This window comes from Opisthorchis viverrini, assembly GCF_000715545.1.
Source record: "Opisthorchis viverrini unplaced genomic scaffold opera_v5_199, whole genome shotgun sequence".
Taxonomy (NCBI): domain Eukaryota; kingdom Metazoa; phylum Platyhelminthes; class Trematoda; order Opisthorchiida; family Opisthorchiidae; genus Opisthorchis; species Opisthorchis viverrini.
The window spans coordinates 642549-656949 of NW_008751857.1; the positions used below are offsets into that span (position 1 = coordinate 642549).

The 14401-nt window shown below is 45.6% G+C and overlaps 1 protein-coding gene across 1 annotated transcript in view; it reads left to right on the plus strand.

Moving 5' to 3' along the window:
• The window catches only part of T265_08093 (hypothetical protein), a gene marked incomplete at both ends in the record, with an annotated part of 63017 nt that overhangs the window by 35354 nt on the left and 13262 nt on the right, over positions 1-14401 (plus strand). The window contains 2 exons of the mRNA XM_009173792.1: positions 2314-2398; positions 13143-13320. Coding sequence (XP_009172056.1) covers positions 2314-2398; positions 13143-13320 — 263 coding nt within the window. The remainder of the gene's footprint in view (positions 1-2313; positions 2399-13142; positions 13321-14401) is intronic.

A 14401-nucleotide genomic window follows, 5' to 3' on the forward strand; every position in this document is an offset into this window, starting at 1 on the left:
TATATATATATATATATATAAAGGATATATATATATCCATCTTGTCGATGAAAATTCGAAAAACGGGATTATGGTGTTTTCGGAAACAGCTTATTCATCCCGCCTGCTGAATACAAACACTCGTTTTTGAAAGAGGCGTAGCACACCAAACAGCACCGGTACAGTTGAGATGGAGTTTTCTGTCACGCTTCTCATGCCTCGATGCAGTTTTGTCAGTAGGCCCGTACTTGCCCGTGTGTAAAAGTCCCGCGATGTAAGATAAAAAAAAAGATAAAGCGTTCAGCTGTAGCACCCTTCCGGTGCCTAGCTGCCATGCCCCCCGAGGGGGGCACGGGGGCGGGGATACCTGGGATACTGCCAGGTTGCCCAAGCCTAGACAGGGGAAGTCGAGTGGCGGAGGTCGGATTCGAACCGTGGACCTTCAGGTTAGTAATCCGCGCTCTAACCACTTCGGCCATCTCGTCCCGCGATGTAATTTCAGTCTGGCGTTGTTTCTCTATACGTGTTTTTCTCCCTATCGTTTGTGTCGCCTTATTCTAGTTCGATCTTAGTTTCTAGCCAGACGGCCTTTCTCCCTCCGATCTCTCTCCTATGTATTGCGTTATTGGGTGTTCGCACATGTGAAGGTTTGTCCCTTCCTCTCACACACAGTGACACCAATTTGTTTGCTGTAGACTCTATCGAGCATCTCGATTTTCTACCATATTCTCCAAATTAGCTGGTTTATTGTCAGTTTTCACGCGGTGCACATGAACTGAAGCAACGTGCTGCATGTTGGTGCATGCAGCTGAGTTATTAAGGCAAGATCGTCAAGATGTTTCTGGACTTATGAGTAAACAATAGCGTTTTTGCATACTTCCCATTGAAGTTGTGCTGAAATTTGGCTCTCAGATTGAATATTGCGTCCCTGCATTCAATCCACCCACGTTTTTCAGTAGCCTGTCTTATCCATGTACGCAAATGTGTCACGTCTTCGTGATTGAGTTTAAGACAGTTGAGCAATCAAATATCCACTTGAGAAACAGCTGTCTAGTTATTCGGATAGTACAGATCGGTGCTTTGTGCAGTATAAAAATATCTCTCACCTGCGCCTACAGGAAGAGGCGCTCAGATGATTTTATCAGTCGACTGTCATCCCCCCCCCCCCCCCTATTTTTCTGACGGAGGAATGGGATTTCAACCACCCCTTTGTTGCGGGCGCACTGGAATAATTGCCCATGGACAGGGGAGGTGCCTCAGTGGTTAGAGCGCGAATTCACAGATGGGAAGGTCTTCACCCGACCCCTTCCTCTGGACTTCCATGTCAAGGCTTGGACAGCCTAGCAGTATCCCAGCCGTCGTGCTTCCTTCTGGTGGCGTGACAGGCTGCTGCAGAACGGTGGTAAAGCTCGTATTTCCACCTCACGAGTTATGTTCCTCTGTTGATTAGACGGGTACTGCTTACGAATTCTAAGGAGTCAAGGGTTTCCTCATGTTCGTTTCTCATATTAGAGGTTTTCTGGGTGTTAATGCACACCCCCAACAACGTACGTTCTGCATTGCCTCACAAAGTAAAATAGCCATCCGATTTTCTGACCTCATTGGTTGCATGGATTTCATGGTGCAGCTCATGAACTGTTATTGTTTGAACCAGTTAATCAGTTTAGGCACTCTCTCAGCACACAACATGATTTTTCGGAGTCTTCCGTGTGCCAAACTGAAATTGAGAGTATATTCAATGAGCAAAACATTTCAGGATAAACTGGCGACCTCAATAAGGTTCCGCGCGCTATATGATGGAAAGTGATCTGAACTACCCAATACTGGGTCATTTTCGAAATGATAAGTAAAACCCACCCCCATTTAGATTGCTAACAAAAACTCTGTCGTCCCCATCATCACTGTGAAACAACAGCGCAGGACAGGTGCGTTGCAGTCATAGGGAATGGTTTCCTCACGCGAATCGATTTGTTAACGGTACAGAAATTATGGAAGAGGACGATGTCGTCATTTGGTAAATTCGACCAATGGATTTGAGCAGTACGCATGTTGATGTAGTAGAACCCGTGTGACCCGGGTGTTTAGTAAGACATGGCAGAGTCAAGGCTTTTACGTTTGTGTTGACCAAAAGGTGTATCCTTAGCGGTTGCGGGGAATGCTTTCGCGATCAGCTCAACAACCGTGGAGGTTGTGCCACTTGACTTGTCGAAACCATGTGCATGTGTGTTCTTGATGCTCGTGAGGGATAGATGTTGACATTGCTGATTAGATGTGAACTTCTGTCTGCGGCTCCATCGACCGATGCGCAAACCTTCTATTTGTTTATGTTTGTAGGAGGATGTGACAGTACGGGATGAATTCTTAGAGGAAGCACGAGTTATGAAGAGTTTGCGACATCCAAACCTGGTCGAGCTTCTCGGTAAGTTGCACTGTTATTTGACGGGCTTGCAGGAAAAACATCGTCAAAATCTTGTTGGATCCATTCTTGCGGATCGATGTAATGTGTCACTGCTTCCAGTTTTTTTCTTTATTACGTTGAAATGCACCACGAAATGTCCCAGCAGCACTAAGTCTCCTTAGTCTTACGATTTTGTTTGTCGTTTCGCATTTTTACATAGCAGTTCGTTTGCAGTCTTTAGCAGGAATTCGTGATCCTCCTCTCTTCCTTATCTATGAGATCTTTTTGTTTCTCTAAAAGGCACTACTTGCCTGAAATATCGCTATCACATTCATTTTCTCCCTCTGTGTGTTTGTTATTTTTGTGGTTGCGTGCTGGGTTAGATAGCACGCAAGACTCCTGCGGTCGTTTTTGCTGCTTCTAGGGTTGATCCATATTTGGGATCAACAGGCGTTCGCTGGCACTGATTTGTCACAACTAGCATCTGCAACTCGTGCGTCTCCCTCCGTCTTGCGAGAACGCCTTGTACGGGACGAAATATCGATTTTAGGCTCCAAATCCCATAGTGCTAACAAATAGTTGTTTATTGTGTCCAAAGAAAGTTCGTGCCATTCACTGTCGTTCAATCACAGCGTTTGCTTAAAAAAGTTTTTAAGAATGAAAAGAAGAGTGAACAGGAAGAGACTGCATACCTGGCAGTCATTCTGAGCCACCGACAACCCAAGCGCTCACTCAGCCAGTTATGACTTCAGTGATAACGCGAACGTCACAGATGTCGTTCACTCCCCGTTTGTTAGAACTTCTCCAGCCAATCACAGATGGGGACAGATAACCGTTTCAACAACATCCAAAATCTTCCTTCTCTACGCCTTTTTCGTAGGCCGTATCTTGGTAGCTGGTATTGTGCGAGATGCCTAAGGAGACATGAACCACAGTCAACGTCTCTGTAGGCTCCGTATGCTTAGCGTATGGCTGAGAAATATTGTTGATGGTAGCAAAAATGTCCACAATTAGGTCCTCTGTACGAGGCCAATTGCAAAGCACTGAGGTAGAAATAATTGGTGAGTCGCGTAAACCTTCTACAAGAGAAGTCGGATCGCGGGTTGGATCGAACTTGTCGTGGCTGGGGTGGCTGCTGTCCTGTGTCGAACCATCCCCGGAACAGTGAGGATATTGATTTGAGATATACTAGAATAAAAATTTGGTTTTGTGTAAGACTCACATGGAACTGAGCTGAATCTCTCGTTTGTGATGCTTCCAGGCAGCCGAATGTGCTGCACCAGGCCGCCTCATGTTTCAGTTGGTAGGATATTCGAGAAATCGCGGTACACGTATAGATGTTATACTTTGTGGGCTTTCGAAGACTGCGGCTGCCTGATGAGCCTCAACAAGGGCGTGGTCTGTCGAAGAATCTTCAGCAACCTTGTGAGTGGTGCATTACTTGTGTAGTATTGTTTTTGACGTAAAAACTCCAGTAGTTCCCTTGTAGGGCAACAGTCTACCGCCTGAAGTTGATTTTCGTGACACCGGTGCCTGAGGTAGGAGTTGCGCCATATGTTCCACGTAGTATACCATCCACTGTCCACCATTAATGGCGCTCACGATATCCTTGAATCAGCACCTGACCTTCATGCAACTTCTGTGATGTTACTTCTGCCGGTCCTTGCCCCCTGACTCTGGAGAGCACCGGATTGTTCTGCCTAACCATCTGGTTGTGAACTGGAGGTAGGAGACCGTAGGTACGACGTTTCAGGCTATCTACAGAATTCTTCAAAGAACTGTCGGTGTCGGACGTCACGGGATAGTTATTTTGTCGCGTATACCCGCAATTGTTTCCGGTTTGGCTGTAACTGTAACGGCCATAAAGTTTTCAGGGTGTGGTGTTTCTATGAACGTATTGCCACTACCCGCACTAGTTTTGTCACAAATGGTATGGACGAGTTACTCCATGAGTCGGAGCTCAGCATTCCTATGAGATCGATTGACCGGGTGATTTCATCCTAAATGTACGGCATTTTTTTGTCACGGCAATGTTCGCTCGAGCTCCTGAAGTTGCCTGGCAGCATTATACTTTTTGGACCTCTTGATTGCATTTGCCACGTCTGTGGTTCCGGTGGAAACAGTAGGCTGAAATGTGCCATCCTTCATAGAGCCAAAAAGGTGGGCAATTCTCGGAGTCCGTTTAGAATTTGGCTTCTGAGGCTGAGAAGGTTGAGAATGTTCTATCATTACAGCATCAGCTTTGGAATTAACAAGACTCTGGCATCAATTGATATGTTTTTAACGCGTCAACTTCGGGTCTTGTTCGGCTGCATTCAGCAGCCCAGTCCGAAAGTCTTCGTGCTGTGATGGTCGTAGCCCATACTCGGGGGTGGTACACTTCATTTGACCCTTAGGATGTTGTGCTTGAGGTGTTCACACTCTATTGACCAAACCTGGTGAAATCTTGGTAGTCTTGAGATTGTGACGGTTAACATGGAGCTCTGCTCACTGGATATCCGGGCCGGGATCTGATGGTATCTGCAAATCAAGGATCGCGCTAGAGTTTGGGGAGCGTATACTCCGTAAATCGACCGTTTTCAGCTGTCCCAGTTTCCGTGACGACAACCAACCTTTCCATTTTGTTTGAAACGTCGTCATATTTCTTGGACCAGCTTTCCGAATTTTGTCTGGACTCAGCGTCGAGATTGAATTCAGTCATCTAAATGGCAGTAACATCTATGGAAGAAAACGGAGACCCAAAGTTTTTATCCTGTTCGTACACTAGAACCACACTAAGTCCTTTCCCGGCCTGTTCGAATAGCTTATGTGCCTGCTGTAAAATTGTTTGACGTTGCTCCGCTTAAAGCTGTATCGTGGGTTCGGTTTGTCGTCAGTTATTGTGGTTTGCGACTTCATTTTCTACTCCTTGGCTTGTTGTTCCATCCAATATCGTATGGAGAAGGGCAGAAAAGCATTTAATGAAGACAAACGAAGACTGATCAGGGCTGTATTTATAAAATGTTCGCGGAATTCCCCACAACGTCTCGCTGGGATATTCTTGATGGGACGGGGAGCGTGAGCTGAAATGCTGGATTCTGATTGACCCATATTATGGTCGATTTGGGCTTTGGATCGGTTCGTAGTCATCCACGTAATATTCGATCAGCTCCAGCCGCCCGGACACTTATGGAGAGGATTCGAACACGTTCAATACACCGTGTAGCGATTTAGCAGTGCTGTGATTTGACGAGACGTTCGTTCCAGAGTTGAGTGTCATATTAACCCCTTTTGTGCATTTTAGGCAGACGGTTAGCTGTAGGTGTGTGGTCGAAAGTCCAAGCTGCCCTTACTTTTTTGCACTGATGAGATGGTTGTTTTGCAATTTATTTTAAACAGGATTTAAGCTGTCATAATTGTTCATGTGTTACTTGTGCCACCTTTGGACTTAAAATTTCGTGTCATTCAGTACTGACTCGATTTTGCTAACACCTCTCGTCCGGTTGAAAGATTTGTGCCCACTCTTCTAATAAGTTCGATGGTTTTTATCCTCCACTTATCTCTGAGTTGTCGAGGTGCTTTGCGATGTCTCCTTGGTTTGCTGGTTTAAATAAATCGTTGTTGGTAGCACCTGTTAACAGTATCTAACTTCAGTCTGCTTCTACTGCAGACTGAATCAGCCTTGCAATCAAAAGTTTGGGGGTACACATGTTCATCCTGTCACAGCACAAAATTTTCTGCTGAGTTACAACACTTGTAGTAGTGTTCTATCTGAGGTCACGTCATATAGCTTGTGAACGTACCTGTTCAGGTTGTTCGTGAAGGCGGAATACGACTGCCCGCAATCAAAAGGTCCTCTTAGACCTCAAGAACAGGATCAAATTTCTTCCGCAAGTGTTGAACGCGATAGTCTCTGAGGAGTATCTAGTTACCTCTGAAGTCCAGTCCGTGTTTGCACCTTCACTGCGCAAATCAACTATTGAATCGATACTAGTCGTACTCACCTTGCATCAATCCATTCAGCAGTACGCACAAGCTATTAGCAATTAAGCAGACGTTATAGCAACCAACAGCACATTGGGTTTTCACTTTGATGTAGGATCTCGAAAGCAGAACAATCGACCGTACAAAAGTGTCATGCACGTACAGATGGGCGTACAAAATACGATCTCCAATGCCGACGAATAACAGAACGGTTCCTCTGCGATTTCGGTAATCATCACGGCATGCCCCGAAAGGGACAGCGAACTTGCCTTCTCCACTATACTAGTTTGCAGTGGCTTGTCACCCGTATAATGGACGATTTAGAAATCAGCTATGGACGGGCATTTATGGCGTTCATGTACACAACTATGTCGAGTCTGTTCCGCCAATACATCACTTTCAAGGTCTGAGTGTGCAAAAAAGTATCTTCTGACAAATAGATATCCCCAGGTTTTGCTGGAAATAGCGCCAACCACCCTTGAGCGTATCCGGAAGCTTTTCACAGTGGCCCCAGTTCAACTGATAAAACAGCTAGATCATCAGTTACGCAGCATATTGAAGACATACATTCCTCACTCGGGGCAGAGTAGTTTAGCTGGTCACCTCTCAGAGCACCGCCGCTGTCCTATGCCGGGCAGAGGTCATGGCGGTTAGACGGCTCACATCAAACCTGTTCATACTGAAGAGGAAGGCAGGGTGAGTGGCTCCGTCTTGATGACGGGCCTGGTGTAGCCACGTGTCTAACTTACCGGCCCATCCCCTTCTCTCAGCACAATTTCCACTAAATTGTTCCACATACTTATACCCGTGTTCCTATACCCATACCCAGTGGCCCTACCCTACTGGCCCACTGCTTTTCTCTAGGCTTCGGCAATCTACCGGTATCCTAGCCCTCGTGCCTCCTCCCGTTGGCATGGCAACTAGGCACCGAAAGGGTGCTGCAACTGAACCCGGTTGACCCTTTCGCTCTCTAATCCATAGTCCTCACATTGATCCTGGACTCTAATTTTCCAACATTAGAGGACCGCTTCCGTAGGCACCCTCGAATCGTAAGAGAAATTACATGAGCTCAAGTAGTCCCAGTTAGCGCCGGTACAGAAATTTCTGCAGAATGTCTGCATCCGGGTACGGACATTTCCGCACAGTTTCCGCAGATTTCTGCACCCGGGTGCGGAACCAGTGCGGAAATGAAACAAGTTTCTGCACCCAGTCCGCACCTGGGTGCGGAAATTTCCGCACACTTCTGCACCCGGATGCGGAAAATCCGTACTCAGTACCGGGATTTCTGCACCCAGTCCGCACTCAGCTAAAGTCGTCCCACGCGCAAATATAGACCATTATACGGATTTATCCCTTTCCCTAGTACGATTCAGTAACATACTAAATAGTAAGTGATAACCCATCTGCCCCCACATAATTGCTCAGTGTATTAACTTTCCGGATATCAATAGGCGCCTTCAAGTACAAATGTTTTAATGAATGAATTTTAAAATACAGGGGAAGATCATTTGCCACTCTTAGTGGCTCTCTTCAGGCGCTTCCATACTTTCTGCCGTTTGTTCTCCAGCCAGCGATGGACGATTTCCTTTATTTGTCGCAGATTTGTGTTCGGAAACTTTTCAGTTGAGGCGTCTGTAATGGAGAACATAGTTATTGAGTTTCATCCAGACAGTGATTCAACTAGCTAAATATAACACAACCATTAAATATTTATAAACAAGTCCCAGAGCCAGCCTGGTTGACCCGAAGGCTTCTTTTTCATTTATTCCGCGCCAATAGAGTAGCACGGCTAGCCTTGGTGCCAAAGTCCGTGTAAACACGTTGGTAACTTACACTTGTACATCGCCAGCCTCCTACAAGAGCCACCTTTCCACCTTTGTGAAATCAATAATCGTAAATAAAAGTAATACTTACCAGCTGTGCATAGCGTGGACCATTTCTTAGATGTTCTTCATACTTTCGGAGATCGTCCATGAATGACTGCGGAAGAGGGGGCTCGTCGAGTGTCTGAGAACTGCCTGTGGGTACTAAAGCGTCCGGCTTCATATGCAGTCTCTGGAGTAACTAGTATTTCCCCTCTAAATTCTCTACAAACTAGTTTAATTAAAACATGGTAATCTACTCATTGAGAATGAGGTTGGCCATGTCCGGGGAAATTACGCTGGCCTTTGAATTTGAAGAGTTAGTTCTAGAAAGTAAAGTACATGAGGATCGGGGTCGAACTGCGTGGTTCTGGATCACCCACGGCGAGAAGTGTTGTATATGTGGAACTGCTGATAAATTCTAGATGGTGGTAATGAAATAAAACGTACGTTCCCCATATCATCGGAGGATCCGCAGGGACGGGTGGCGCGTCTTGAAAAGGAATGATACTACTATCCGAGGTAATCGGATTGGAACATCTAGAGACGAGGAATTAACAAATTGAAAAGTTGGTAGGTGCGGGAGAACCTAGTCTTTTTGGAGTTGGTGGGCTTATGACTATGTTTGCGAACAAAGTGGTGTCACTACTGGAATCACGATCCGACCCGTCGGTAAAATTTCCGCACTAAACCAAGACACACTATGCATGTAATCTTGTGGGAATCCAGCAATCATGAAATTTAACTCCTCCGTCGGACTTGGACCTGTATGGTGCTTCTCTTGCTTTCTGGTCCGGAAATCAGAGTCACAACGCAAGGGAGCTGTCAACGAGGGAAAAGTCACACGTATGCCAATGTGCACACCCTTTTGTGTACAATAATCACAGCCATAATATCCTGTATGTCCCTTCACTTGCTTCAGAAAGGCCCTAGCAGGACTGTCGCAAATAATGCACTGAAGACAGATGGTGTGAATATTGTAAACCCCGGAGACACCGTTCGCCAAGACATGCGTCAACTCAGCGACTGTCAGATATCAGCTGATGAGCGTCGTTGGGTTTTTGTTCATCTCATTATATTCCAACGACGAAAGGCTGACCGAGAAAGGGTGAAATCATTCGGAAGAGTATAGGCCACACTTGAGTACGCGAATTGTTATAGGTCCGAATACCGTCAACGTTCATTTGAATATCGATATTTGTGCGAATCTCACGGAGCTGTTGCAGCAAACCTGCTTTCAACCCAAGGTGGATGTACATTCCACCGGCCTTCTGTCGCACGCAGCAACAACGGGGATTTTTCATTACAGTCCGTGGACGAAAATAGTACCTGAGTTTGTCCAACACAACGGCTAAACCGGATAATGGTAGATTCAGCCTTCGCGCCATCCGACGAACAGCCGTTAAAATACTTCTACCTGGTTGTGAATGGTTTAAAAAGGATACTGATGAAAAGCAATATGAGTGCAAGCAGAACATACGGGCTGATCCCTTCAACGACTTGCACTGGGCTACCCTGTGGTAAAAAGCAGGAACCAAAAGGTTCTCCAGGGACCGCAGTGGTGAATGTCTTACTGGTTCCAAGGTCCTGATAACAGAGATCGGGGAAACCGACGGCGACCATCGTGGTAACTCACAGCCTAGTTTATCCCCTGACGATCAAATGCGGCATATCTAGAACCTATCATCTGATTACTCATGAATCGTACCCTCAGGTAGTCGACTTAAGGCATTATGGACGCATTCATCAGTCGGGCAACGAAAACAGCCACTTGCCGCAACCGCCTGTTTTATTTTCCCATATAGCATTGTTCTTGAACAACCCTTACGAGCAACACGAAAAAATTTCGGGCGCATTAACGATTAGTTGGAATGAAAAATCTTTTTGCGGTTTCGCTCACGTAAACACACCAGGAATAAAGCATATGAAAGAACAACAAGCAGAGAACAAGCAGAACGCAGAGCTTACCGCGAGCAATGGCGCCGCACACTAAAATAAAACCACTTAAATGGGCCGACAGTTTGCATTACGTAGGCACTCGGAAATGCAGCGTATTGTGGTTTTTTTATTACTGTAAGACAAATAAAGAAGCTTTGATGCCTATTACACTTGTCAATCTTCCGCGGCTTAAGAGCCAAAAATCAGTGCAGAAGTTCTGCACAGATTCCGCACAGGTTCTGCACCCAGGAGCGGGCGCGTGCTAACTGGGGTCCTTCTGAATGGTTATTCCATCACGCAGATTTAAGAGCTTTTACTGGCAATCGATGATTCTGAAGAGCGGTTCTGTACTTTTGCGCTCGTACGTGGACCCCAAGGTGTTTTTTATTGTTTGCTTAACTGTGCCTGTAACTCCCCCAGAAGATTGGAAATTCGAAATCGATTGTTTAGTGCGTTTTGCTGTTCTCACCGAGCAAGAAGGTAACAGCTGAACTGTGGTGTGTCCTCAGTTTTCGGCAAGTTTTGACATTTTATCGTGACTCCGGCGCGACGGACCCCTTAGTTTTCTGTCCCTTTCTTCTCTACACGGGTTTCCATTAGCACTGGGATTAATGCAGAAGAGGGATATCAGTGTCATCCGCGCGACTTGCTTTTTTGTCAGGGTTGCTGACAAATGCGCTTGCTGGCGAGTCTTCTTGTTTTTTTTTCGCTTGTTATTTTTCATCCGCCTAGGTTGCAAAATTTATTATGACCATGTGTTTGAACGTACCGTGCTCTTCCTTAACATTCGGCCGCCTGGAAAAGCGAAGTCTTGACAAGTTTGTTGTAGTCGGACAGCGAACACTACAGTCGCTTCCGGAGAATGGATTGTTTGCCGCGCCACACAATTTAGTTTATTGGCCGTCATTGCACTACTGTTAAGCATTAGGTTTGATGGCCGCCTGAGGAGTTTTTGGAACTGTACTCCAGACTGGATGAAACAGCGCTTTTCGGTCTTCTTGCGTAGATTGTCTTCACTTTCTGGAAGAAATCTCGATCAAATTTATTAAGCGTTGTCACTAGCCTGTTCATACATTCCGGATATATCATCAGCATCATCAAGGACAGCAACATCAGTGTTGACATTGATGCTTCACTGCCGGAGATGTCAGTGGCAGAAGTAAGATCCTGGGTGCATGTCTTGTGGGTGAGTTGAGGGATTAAAGTGTTCCCTCTGTTGTGCTGAATTTCAGCTTGGAAATCTACTCTGATTGTTGAAGATAGCTAATTGTCCTCGGTGACCATCTTTTTCGACGCTTTCAAACCCTATTTTCAGCGGTGGATCCCATTCTAACTATAGTAATGATACTTGGTTTTATTTGGGGATTGAGGCAATCACGTCGAAATTTGGCACTCGGACTGTCCTTTCGTGCTGCTCTGTTCGTACTCTGGTTGGAGTTTTCCCCTGTCCCTTTTTGTGCCTTCCGCGATCTTTTCCATTTTTGTCTGCAACTCGTAGATTTTTTGTGAGCTGTTGTTGATTAATTAATCATGTTTTCACATTCCTTGTCGGGTGTTTCAACAGATACGGAACGGATTGCTACATCAAACCACCCAATTTTTCCTAGATATCTCCCCAACATCTGAGGTATCTGGTTTCACCTATATTTTTTTCAAATAAAACTAATAAACGCGAATTGTTTTGCACAGTGTTTTGGGTGACGCGAGGTACCAATGAAGCCACTTACTCTATAAGGGAAGCACGTTAAGAATGATACTCACATTCATCTCTCAGAGCGGTTGATCTCAATCGTATCATATAACACCCATAAGGTGATCGATAGTAGGAAGTACATTATCTTGCAAAAGTACTTTCCGATAATCCCCAAAACATTCTCGATAAGCTTAAGGGTGGGGGCCTAGTGGGCCGATCGATTAAAACGTTTACTCCGGAACAACAGCGCCGGGTTCTTTCCTTATCTGGACTTCATCGTGTCGAAATCTTTCACCGGTTAGGTTGTATGGTATTCAGAGCAACAGGATGCTGGCCATCATTTTGACCGTCTGTTTTCCTTCTGATGTCAGTAAATGACTTAGGTACAGGCTGCCAAGTACTGCCAATTCATTAGGAAACCGTCACTTATTACTGCTATCCGGAGTATATAGGTTGCAGTTCCTGCCACTGAATCTCATATCCAGCTGGCTGCTGCAGCTCATCCTGGTCTGTTTGTAGCTTGTTTCGACTTGGGATACTTTTTTCACCCTCTTGAAATCAGCCCCTCGGACATGTTTGTCAGTGTGAGAGAACAATTCGCTACCTTCGGAAGTACTTGCTACACTTTGTGATAGTTCCTCTGGGGTCTTTGTTCATCGTCTACTGTGAGCGATGACTCTACAGTGGACGCATGCAGATTTTGCGAGTGAAATCGATGATAATCTTCTTCCCAGTGTACGGAATCATCGCCAGAGTTACTCGAGATGGACCGGCCTAATATTTTGGATCCACTGACATACGACAAGCGTTTTTCGTGAATTTGGATCTGAATCGCTGATACCCGTGTGAATCCGAGGGACTAATACCAGGAGGCAAATTTGCAGTGCCGAAGCATAGTAGCGTAGAGTAGAGAGTTTGCCGGACGAGCCTTTGTCCGTGCTAACCACAAGTGATGAGCTATTTTATTGTTGTTCTGGCTGCTTAGAGCACAATTTTATTCACTTTTTCAATGGGTTCGATAAATGCTGTGGACAGCCCAATGGCGGTTTCTCCGTTTTTTTTGGAGCTGAACGGTCCCTGAATCTACGTAGGTCATATTTTCTAGCTGAACAGCGAATTGTGCTTGTGCTACGATACCACTCACTAGACCGATACGCGCTTACTCTAGACGTGGATGTTTTTTTTTTGGGGGGATTTCGGCTTCAGCTTATGCTCGACACGGTAATTCTGGTCATTTCCTGAAGCTGATGCATTTCGCAAACTGAAAGTCGTGCTAACCATACGTTCTTCATTGTTCTTCTGGTTACAGGTGCGTGCACACAGGAGCCACCTTACTACATCGTTACGGAATTTATGTGCAATGGTAATCTACTGGACTATTTGCGATGTCGTTCACGGGATGAGCTCACACCACCTGTTCTTCTTCACATGGCCACACAAGTTGCCCGGGGGATGGCCTATTTGGAGCAACACAATTTTATACACCGGTAAGATGCTTTCATCGTCATTCAGGTGTGCTGTTTGGTCACACTGTTTCCCCTGGGGCATAGTCAGTGGTCACTCCCACGATCCATTTCATCTGGTGTGCGATTCAGGCAAGTAAAACAGCTGGTGCGCCCACGTGACCATTCATCTAAGGACTACATTGTCAGCCGACGTGTCTGCAATGGTAATCCGATATTATACGGTCGTATACAGGTATTTTTCCGTGGAGCTGCTCATTCTGGAGAATGTTCTTTCTTTTTGTACAGGACTTTCTCATAAGTTGAACCACGCGCATATTGTGGATAACTGTGTTGGCCTCAAGAAAATCAATGAATTTTCCGGGTGCGCGTGCCATGGAATCCAGAGTGGTATGACTGATTTTGCATTGTTACCTAGCGCTATATGGTCCCACGCAGTCCTTAATTAATGGGAGAGGTCAGTAGTACAAAGTGTAGTCTGAGCGATTAGGTTCCGCAGAATTGGTAGTGGGGCTTTTGCAGACAACGTATCTGTGATAGGCAGCGAACAAGGCTAGGAAGCAAGTAGTCACTAACTTATCATCCATTCACGGGCGTCACAAATTCGGTGGAGCGACATCTAACTGTGTGCTAGTAGTGAGTCAATAGCACTAGAATAAGTGGAACAGATGAGAGTGAATATCCTAAGTGGTATTGGAAGTTATTGTTTATTGTTGACTAGATCAGAGTAGAAACATGCCAGTCGGTTGTCTTTTTCATCGAAGATCCATTGTAAACCTTGTCACACTATTTCTTTCGTGTCTTATGGCGCTAGAAATATGGCTATTCCCGGATTTGTCGGCACTCCTTCATAGGTGTTTGCGCATGAATGTAGGGGCACTTTCCTAACCCGGACACATGATAACCCCAATGTAAGAGGAAGAATGTTTTCCGGGTCAACTATTCATTCCGACTTATCAAACGGGCAAAGGACAAGTGGGTTGAATTATGGGCAGAGTTCCCACCCACTTGGCGATCAATATCGGCTCTGTTGTGTAACATTTCCGTTCGTTTTTTCCATATTCCAAGTGTATCTTCGAGTCCTGTTTCTCATTGGTAATGCCCG